General features: G+C 48.5%; 2 protein-coding genes across 9 annotated transcripts; one reads left to right on the forward strand and one right to left on the reverse strand.

The window, feature by feature from the left end:
• The first annotated feature begins 904 nt into the window (after positions 1–904).
• Positions 905–5662, forward strand: EIF5A (eukaryotic translation initiation factor 5A). Of its 8 annotated transcripts, none has more exons than XM_031965412.1 (6): positions 905–1037; positions 3150–3335; positions 4313–4417; positions 4576–4707; positions 4804–4877; positions 4985–5662. In XM_031965412.1, exons 2-5 carry the CDS (start codon positions 3171–3173, stop codon positions 4864–4866), a joined length of 465 nt encoding a protein of 154 aa, XP_031821272.1. In that variant the 5' UTR covers positions 905–1037; positions 3150–3170; the 3' UTR covers positions 4867–4877; positions 4985–5662. The 8 variants fall into 8 exon arrangements, with proteins under 8 accessions (XP_031821272.1, XP_031821271.1, XP_031821274.1 ...); XM_031965411.1 differs by having other exon boundaries at positions 914–1022; XM_031965414.1 differs by lacking the exon at positions 905–1037 and adding an exon at positions 1258–1424.
• A 143-nt stretch (positions 5663–5805) lies between these two features.
• Positions 5806–9305, reverse strand: GPS2 (G protein pathway suppressor 2). Its single transcript, XM_003768773.4, has 11 exons — positions 8684–9305; positions 8056–8241; positions 7586–7695; positions 7372–7484; positions 7095–7174; positions 6909–6991; positions 6541–6691; positions 6363–6452; positions 6201–6280; positions 6025–6120; positions 5806–5944 (listed from the first exon to the last, which is right to left on the reverse strand). The coding sequence occupies exons 2-11, from the start codon at positions 8147–8149 to the stop codon at positions 5861–5863; spliced, it is 981 nt and encodes a 326-aa protein (XP_003768821.1). The 5' UTR covers positions 8150–8241; positions 8684–9305; the 3' UTR covers positions 5806–5860.
• Positions 9306–9713: the final 408 nt, after the last annotated feature.

Consider the following 9713-nt stretch of genomic DNA (forward strand, 5'->3'; position numbering starts at 1 on the left):
AAAGCAGAATGCACAGTTTGCTCACACTCGTGCATTTTAATGTATTTACACATTTATGTTAGTGAAACAGCCTTCATAGTTACCATAGAACTATTTATGGGTTTTTGAAACAAGATCGCCTGAGGCAACTTCACTCTAGCTTCCAAAGTTCGGCTGGTCCGGGGTGAATAAATTGGATTAAGGAAGCAGGGAAGAGGGGATTCCGCCGTGCACATGCTCATTGAAAACTCAAGATGAGATTGGAAAACGACTTCACACCGTACGCAAGTGTGCCCAGGGTGCTACTCGGTTTAGCCAGGGGTGCAGGGCGATAGGGGTGGAGAGATACATTGCGGGCTGATTTGTGCACATGCGCAATAACAGCAGTTCAGAAGCTTGGGTGGGGCGTTCTCTACTGGAGCTAGAGTGGGAAAGTCTTTTCAACATACAAGTTTGCTGGCGACGTCGACAGAGGAAGGAGAGGACGGCCTAACACGCATGCGCTCTGAAGGCGCGGACTTCCCTTAGGAGGGTGTGGCGAGAATGAAGCTCACTGCGCAAGCGCAGAGGCTACCTGGTTGGAAGAGAGTTTGAGAGGAGAAGGCGGGGGACGGGGAGCGGGGGGCGGGAGGGAGAAAACGCGCCTGCGCATTGTTTGAAGATTGGGAGTACTGGACGACTTCGGAGGAACAAAATGCGCAAGCGCATTATTCTATAGACGGGTGGGTGGAAGGGGGAGGAGCGGGGTGTGAACCGGTGCGCCTGCGTAGTGCGGGGGTGGAGTACGGAGGGGGTGGGGGGAGAAGAAGTGGAGAGCGCCTGCGCGGCTGTCAGACGGCTGCTTGGTTGGTCAGTGGGGAGCCAGCGCCTGCGCACTAGGACCCGTGTGCAGCAGCAGCGGCAGCGGCGGCGGTAGCGGCGGCAGCGGCAGCAGCAGCAGCGGCGGCGGCGGCGGCGGCGGCGGCGGCAGCAGCAGCAGTAGCAGTAGTAGTAAGCTTGGCGGTAGTGGTTGAGCTTGCGGCGGACGGACGGGGGTCCAGTCGGTACGTTCGCACGAGGTGAGGGCGGGTAGTGTGCGCGTGCGCAAATGCCCCAGTTGGGGAGGCTGTGGAGGGAATGGAATGGAGTGGAACGGAGGGGCCGGCGGACAGGCGGGGGAGGGGAAGGGCAAGCGGTCGCCTCATGGAGCCCGAGCTTGGGAGGGTTGGGGTGAGAGCGCGAAGGAAAGGGCGGGAGCGCGCGCTCACCCTGCGGGTCTGGCGCGTGGTGCGGCGGTTACAGTCCGGGCGGGTGACGTTGGCGCGACGCAGGGTTAAGGGGGGTGTTGGGGGAAGGTTGAACGGCGAGCGCGGGGCCGCCACGCTGGAGAACCTGAAGCAGAAGACCACGAGGGGACCGGAGATTGGTTTCATCTCGCGGGATGGGGAGGGATTGAGACCACGTGGGTGAGTCGGGAGGGGGGGGAGGAGGAGAGAATGAGCCACGCGGGACCGTTGGGCTTGGGATTGGGACTTGGGGAGGGATTTGGGGTCGCCCCACGCACACACGTGAGCTGGGGAAAGATTGAGTCGGGGGTTGGGCACGTGAGGGCCGTGGTGGGGCACGCGGGAGAGAAGGCATAGGAGAGCTAAGAGACTTGGGGGAGGGGCTTCTGGGGTACAGGAAGTTGGATTTGTGGGGGGGGCGTTGGGGGAAATCCCTCGGTTTCCCTCTGCTGGAGAAGGTGGCTTTGAGTGGGAGGGAGGGGAGCTGTAAAACCACATGGCCTAGGTTAGGTCTTGAGGGAGGGGGCAGGAAATCCAAGACCGGAGAGGGACCCCATGGAGGTGGCTAGAACTCTGCCACATCGTGGGTTTGAGACCTCTGCCAGAGGGGTGAGGGGCCCTGGGTAGGGAGAGGCACCAAAGGAAGGGCAAGGGAGAAAGTGGGCCATTTTCCTATCTCCCAAAATCCCGAGTGAGGGTCCAGAGGATAAGCAAAGAAGAGGAGGGAACATTTAAAGGGGGAGGTATATGAGACAAAATTAAGGGGGCTAAATTGGCGATCTAAGGTTGATTTTAACATTTAGTGTTTGAAGTAGACTGGACAGGGTCCTGTTCACATATGTTAACTTTACCACTTAGGCTTCATACCTATCATTATATAATCAATACCGGTTATTACCTATCTATCCCCTTTCTTTTTTGGAGTGAGGAATTTGTATTTTAAGTAGAACTATCCAAGAAATTGGAGAAGGTAGGAAGCATAAGGAGAACTATTTCAGTGTGATGATCAGGAAAGGAGTGGTGGTGACTTTACTACTTAAGCTCTGGCTAACTTAATCTGTGCACTATATAAAGGGGAAATGGAGCAGAAAAACATCTTCTTTAAAAGATTTTGGGCTAGTACTTGGAAACCTCTGTTGAGTTCTCAAACCATGACATAGAATATCCAGATGGCCACTGTTTTTCTTATATAGCCATCTTTTTCTAAATCAGGGATTTTTGCCTCCATGTTAAATGTTTAAATTTATACTTAGTGAAACTTTTTTTTACTACCACGATTAGATTAGCCCTTTGATTGGATTTGTACACCCAAACTTAGCCCATGTGCTGCCTGGGCCTGAGGCCTATTATAGTGCAGGTGCATGCTGGGAAAAGTGGGGGGAGGGCTCCTGGGGGGGAGGCCTGGTATTTGGGTTTTCTGAGGGAACTGTACCTGGTTGCTTGTCAGAAAGTGAGTGGACCTTTTTCCTTTTTTACTTTTACCCAGAGAAAATCTGGTAGGTTAGGTTTGGGTGGCTGGGAATCTCCCTAGCTAAAGTGGCTTGAGCATTCTTTTACCACTGGTAGGTGTAGGGGTATGTGTGACAACTGTGGGTGGAGTCCTAAACTCTTGAGTCTCCACCCAGTCCCCTAGCATTAGCCCAACTCCACCCAGTTGCTCAGAGCTCTTTAATTATAGCCCTGACTCCCTTTTGGGGGGGGGGGGGGGGGGGGGGGGGGGGGGGGGGGGGGGGGGGGGGGGAAGGGTGACACATGGCGGAAAGGGAAATATGTTTTTATAAGACTCTTCCTATCAGTAATATGACAAATCTCCCAAATTCACAGAAAGAGGTATCATTAGGGGAATAGACATAGGGAACCATAAAGAACTCTTAATAACACTCTTTATTTCTCTCTCCCTCTCAGTTGGAATAGAAGTCTCTCAAAATGGCAGATGACCTGGACTTCGAGACGGGGGATGCAGGGGCATCAGCTACCTTTCCCATGCAATGCTCTGCCTTGCGCAAAAATGGCTTTGTGGTGCTCAAAGGCCGGCCCTGTAAGATAGTTGAGATGTCCACCTCCAAGACTGGAAAGCATGGCCATGCCAAGGTCAGAAACTTTACCTCTTTTGTCTTTTGCTTCCAGCCTGCTTTGTTCTTCCAAACCTGTATTCTTTGCCAGAAAGCCTTCAACCATGCCATTCTGACTTCTTGGCTAATCAGTACTTCTTTACCTCAGTATTTTGCCTTTCTATTCCTCCATCTTAACCTTCCCATTCTTTTTCTCTCTTTCAACTTAATGGATACCTCTGAGAATCTTCTTTCCACCATTTGGCTTCATTCAGTAACCTCTTTCTATCTTACGTGATTGGAAGTTCATGGCTTTCTCTTATTTGCTGTTCTCCCCACCCTTCAAACCCTTTTTACATTCTTTTCTTTCTACTTGAGTAGCTTAGCTTTTTCTTATTCTTAGATGTAACCTTCTCTTTGTATGATGCATCGAAAGAGCTAAAGGAACACTATTTTTAATATATATTGAAATTCCAGGTTTTGTCTGTTTTACTTGTATTGATCCTTTTCTTAAAAGCTTCTCTGATAATGAGCCTGTTCAACATAGACTTTTCCTCAATATCATTCTTCTTACCTAAAACCTAATAATTTCTTTTAAAGCAGTTTTTCCATTTCTTGCCCAGGTTTCTGCTTTTCTTCTATTCCTTTAATTACTTCAGGCATAGTCTGTTTATTAGTCTCTTCCACCTTTTACCTCTTGGTAATCATTTCTCCTGTTCTTGGAGGTTGGAAACTATCTCAAACTTTGCAGTTTCCCATATTTCTAGAAACATATTCTTTCCCAAGTGTCCCAGTCTCTTGACTGTCATCCTTAAGTTTTGGTTCTACTCTTTCCATTATTTATATATGCTTTTCTTCTTTATGCCTCTTTTCCTTCTTGGGACCATTAATTCTGACATGAATCACCTGACTCATTTGGGGAAGGAGGGAAAGAATCTGTACTATCTTAATACACTCTATTTGATAAACACATATGTATATGTGTGTGTATAAATATAAATATATATACACATCCAGGTTCATCTGGTTGGTATCGATATCTTTACTGGGAAGAAATATGAAGATATCTGCCCTTCAACCCACAACATGGATGTGCCCAATATCAAGAGAAATGATTTCCAGGTATTTGAAAAGGGGTTGAACCCAGAACATCTAAGTTGTGGGGAAGTAAAGTAAGGAGATGTGGAAGAAAAAAAGTCTAAGGCTGAGTAAGGGGTGGGATTCATGATGGAAAGTGGAAGAATTGTTTAGATTATCCATCCCTTACTCTTTGTCCTTAGCTGATTGGAATTCAGGATGGCTACCTGTCACTGCTTCAGGACAGTGGGGAGGTGAGGGAGGACCTTCGTTTACCTGAGGGTGACCTTGGCAAGGAGATTGAGCAGAAGTATGATTGTGGAGAAGAGATTCTGGTAAGTCCTAATCTCGATGTCCTACCCTCATTTTTCATTTCTAACATTCATAATCTTATGGTAAGAAATTTAGACCCTGATCCCCTTTTCCTATAGATAACAGTGCTGTCAGCCATGACAGAGGAAGCAGCTGTTGCAATCAAGGCCATGGCAAAGTAACTGGCCCCCAGGTGGGTAGAACACTTTTCTTGGCCTGTGGGTTACCTCCACTCCCAAGTCCATTGCTTTATTTGTGTGTTGCTAGTATGTATTAATTTTTTTTTCTTTCCATATTCAGGGTGGTGGCAGCTGCAGCAGCAGCAGCATCAATCTGCTCCTGAAGAGGCCTTCCCTCTCCTCCCCAGCCTGGTCAGGCTTTGGCCCCGCCCTGGCTGGACGCCTACTCTATTTCTTTGATGTTTTATTTTGGGTTTTTTCTCTCAGTCCGGGGAGCTCCTCCCACCCCCTCCCCTTAGGTCCAGCCCTATCTCACCCCAACCCCTTGGACAAGATGGGGGCAGGGCCTTGGTAAAACTGCCCCCTTCTTTCCCCCACCTCACACTACAGCCCTGGTGGGGGAGAGGGGATGGGGGCTCCTTGAGATTTAGTGTTGTTGTTTTTTTTTTTTTTTTTTTTTTTAAATCAATCTGGAAGCAGAAAGCTGTGGATTCTGGATTCTGGCAAAAATCCTCTGCCCCATCTCCTATCTTCCTGTCTGGCCCCCTGGTTCCCTATACCTCACCTAGCACCAATCCCTCCTCCAACAGGGGACCAGACTATCCCCCCTCTCCCACTCTGCCTGTGTCTTTCCCCAAATCTCTAGTGGGAGAAGAGACAGGAGTGGGGAGGGGCTGTTCCCCTCCTCAGGCATCCAGGAGGGCCTCTAGCACCCATGGGCCCCCACCCCTCCTTGCGGTTTTCTCCCTGACACATTTGTTAAAAATCAAACCTGAATAAAACTACAAGTTTAATATGACTGCCCAAGTTTCATATACTTTTTTTTTGAATCCCAGGAAAGGATTCAAAGGTGTCCAGACGCATTTCGAAATTGGCCGTTTTCACAGGGGAGAACTAATTTAAAAAGAAACACAGGGAATTCAGACAGCAGGAAACAAGGCACTGATGACAGTATATAACTTTTATTAGTTGGAGATGGACATTACCCTGAATCAAGTCACTTGTGATAAAAACGCTGGTTCTGGCTGTGCTGAATAAAAGGGAGCCGGGGGCCTGATTGGCTGGTAGCTGCAAAGCTTGACTGTGGGGAACAAAGTAGGGAAGTATAAGTGTCAATAACCCCATTTTCAAAATTTTTTTGAGTACCACTTGAGTTCTTACCTTTCCTGATGGTTGCATCTGTACAGGAAGTTGGGGTGTCGCTAAGAGCCCGGGAGTTGGGTGCAGAGCCTGGGGGTGCATGGGGCGCAGAGAAGACTGTAACATACAACAATATGTCAAGCACTCCAGGATTATTAAACTTCATATAAAACTATCCCCAAGAATAAGATTCTCACCGAATCAGAGAAGCCAGACTGCTGATTAGCATGTTCCAGCTGTTTCTGAAGAGACAGAGCATTGCCAGGTTGCAGGAACCCTAGGATAAGAGGGGGAGAATCTCAGTGACAGTGAATACAGAGAAGAGAAATATGGGAGCCAGGTTAAAAGGATGCACATACCTGTTTGTGTTGGCTGATAGTGGCCATGTACTGCATAGGACTGTGGCTGAGGTTGTGACAGGTACTGAACAGCAGGAAAAGCTGAAGGAGCTGAGGGAGGGGAGGTGATTAGACATAGATAAGAGCACTCACATTTTTACAACCTTTTCATTTTAATTTATATTCCTTTTGGCCTTACCTCTGAGCTGTTGGCTGGGACTATAGCCTGGCTGGGTAGGTCCATAGTGAGGTGGGGGCTGGGCTGCCCCATAGGCCCCTCCAGGGCTACCCTGGAATTGCCCATGTTCTGAGGTTCCTGCAAAAGCTGTTGACCCCACAAAATGACGGGTCTGGAAAAGATTCAAAGATTTGGTGATCTTGAGATGACAGCTTGCAAAGCAATTTCTATATTTTAAAGAGGTAAGATAAGGGAACATAAGCAAGTCCTGGTTCTGGACACCTCTAAAGCATCTTTAAACTTCTTCAAAAGCTACAATTTATGATTAGATTCTTACCTTTAAAACACCACAATGTTGGCACTGATGTTGGGTATTCCTGTCCACTTACCGTGAGCACTTGGGGTCCAAACATCTGCTTGGCCCTATCAGCAGACATGAGAGTTCCTGGTCTGCTGTGTCCTCCAGGGCTTCCTATGATGAAGTGTGGGATTCTGAAGGCTGCAGGCTCTCGGGACTTAATATTCTCCACGATCTTTTCCCTACTTGTACCCACCCTCCCTGTCCACCTCAATACCTTGCATGCTGAGAAGATGTGTCCCTGTGTGCACAGCCAGGCCCTGTTGATATGCTGCAGATGTAAGTGTTGTCAAGTCACTAAAAGGGAAGTAAGATTACAGATTTAAAACTGGAAGGAATCTCATCAGAAGGTTACAGAAGATGAAATGAGTCCAAAGGAATTGAAGTAAATTTTAAAAAGTAAAATTAGATAAGTATAATACAGGTGGCACAGTTAAGATAAGAACCTGAGTTCATACTTCTTTAGTGTAAGCCTTGTCCCTCCATGTCCCCACCTTTGCTCCTTACGGCGCCTTTTCTCCTCCTCGTGTAAAACTTTCTTGAGTTGTAGGAAGAGCTGGTGCTTCTCCTCTTGTAGGGCCAGGAGCTTCTCTTGCAGTTTAAGGATCTGGGAGGAACACAAGAGACAGTGAAAGGAAAGTCTGCCAGAATGGGGGGAGGGCAGGATGAAGAACAAGAGGGTGTGTATGAGTGTGTAAATCTGCTTACCTGTTCTTTGGTCTCTTCCAATGACATCCTTTCTTCCATTTCCTTTTTCTTCCTCCTCTCCTGTTCCTCCTTCATTTTCTGTTCCATCATCTTGTCCACTTCCTCTTCCTCTGGGGAAGGAGCATGGGATTAAAACCTTAAAGTTAAAAGGAGTCTCTGACATCAACCCCCTCATTTTAAAATAGGCCTAGATATAGATAGGGAAAGTGACCCCACAATTTAAGCTCATAGTGGAAAGAGGCAGGAAGGTTAGTTTTCAAATCTGGCTTCAGACACTTCCTGGACAACTCAATAACCTGTATGTCTCAGTTTCCTTAACTATGAAGTGGGGATTCCTTTTAAGAATGCTTTATAGGAACTATTCCTCCCTTACCCACCGACATAACTAGGGGACAGATCTCTTTAACATGCAGGACTACAATGTGCTGCTGCTCCTTTGGAGTCCTGAGCTAGCCAGCACCCTCACTCACCCTGTCTCTTCCTCTCCCGTTCCATCATTATATGTCGATGCAATGCCCTAGCCATGGCATTAGAGAGCTTGGGGCGTTCCAGCAAGGCCGGCATGGTGACCGGCAGGGTGCTGTCACACAGACTGGGGTGTAGATCCTGATTCTTGATCACTGACAATCCAGTCCCCGAAATGAATCTGCAGAAATCTGGTTCGTTGGGGAATAAACATTATCACAGAGGTGTAAAGGGGCACCTGCTCTTCGGAAGGGCGGATCTGAGGGTCCTCCCCACCAGCCGGAAGAAACGAAGTGGGAAAACCAGGTTTCATCGCGATCCAACGGCCAGGAAAGAGGGAGGGAGCCCAGACCCCAGCCACCCCCACTACAGCCCCAGACCCGGACTCCCAAGGTTGAGGGTGGGGCCCGAGAGAGCATCTGGGCGACACCGCTGGGGCATGTGGGCAGGTCACGTGCCTCTCCCGTCAGGAGCCCCGCCACTCCCTAGAGTCCATCTCCTACTCTAGCCAGCGGGGTTGGGGTCGAGGGCCACCCTGGGCTCCCTAGCCTCCCCCACTTATCCAGAGGCTACCAGTAATGACCCCGTTTTGCGCAGGCGCGACCAGGGTCCGAAAGTTTTTAGACTACCTACCTCTTCTTCCTTCTTACTTCAGCCCTCCTACAGGCCTCATGGACATCATCATTTCCTGATTCATTCGCAAGTACTTCCGGGGGCACTGATGAGCGACCGCCAAACGTTGTACGCTGCCTGAGTTGGGAGGAGGGGAGGGGCGGAAGCAAGGTTTGGCAAACTACAGCGGCTGCGCGTGATTCAGAGCTTGGCGCGACCAAACTACGTCGCTTGGCCTACGTGTAGGACACGTAAGGGGCGGTGGAGTGGAGAAAAGGCTCCAAAGCGAATGGGATATTTTAAATGGGAGTGCCTCTCTTCTAGCTGGCGACCTTCCTTCCTGTACTGATGGTCTTGGGTCGGGATGGGGAAAATGGGAAGGGCTTCCTCCCCAAGAAAACCTAAATTTAGGTAAGTTCTCCTACTGGAAGGAAAGGGCAGACTCCAAGGAGCTAATAAATAAATTGGAAGAGATCTTCAAAGACATCGTTTAGTCCCATTCCCGTATTTTACAGATGAAGGCCCGGAGAGGTAAAAGAACTTGCCATAGGGGCCAAGCCAGGATAGAACACACCTCCTTTAACCATCCCAAGTAAACTACCCCCAGTGTTTCCCAGTCCTTTCACCCGGAGGCTGCCAGGGTTAAGGGGAGGGGGTGGGGGTGGTGGGGACAACGGATAAACGTTTCAAGAATAATACTATCGGAAAACTTCAGATTCTCGAGTTCTCATCACTGTTCTACCTCCAAAGTAAGTCTTATACAAGGCACGTATCTATCTGTTGCCCCTCGGGTACCAAGGAGCCAAAAGGTTTTTTTTCCATCTTGGGATGGGAGTCAGGAGAGGATAGCAGAGACACTGGTGCAAACAAAAGTTTAAGGTATTAGAAAAAAGGTCTTCCTTTTCCTGATAATTTTTAGGTGAAAATAGCATTGAGAGAAAAGACATTCTAACATTAAATTGTTAGAACACCAAAGACTGGGTATACATGCAGAAGAAAACAAATTACAAGATTCCTACACCTGGTAACAACTAGTATTCTCTTATGTTAT

This window comes from Sarcophilus harrisii, chromosome 4 (genome assembly GCF_902635505.1).
Source record: "Sarcophilus harrisii chromosome 4, mSarHar1.11, whole genome shotgun sequence".
Classification (NCBI taxonomy): domain Eukaryota; kingdom Metazoa; phylum Chordata; class Mammalia; order Dasyuromorphia; family Dasyuridae; genus Sarcophilus; species Sarcophilus harrisii.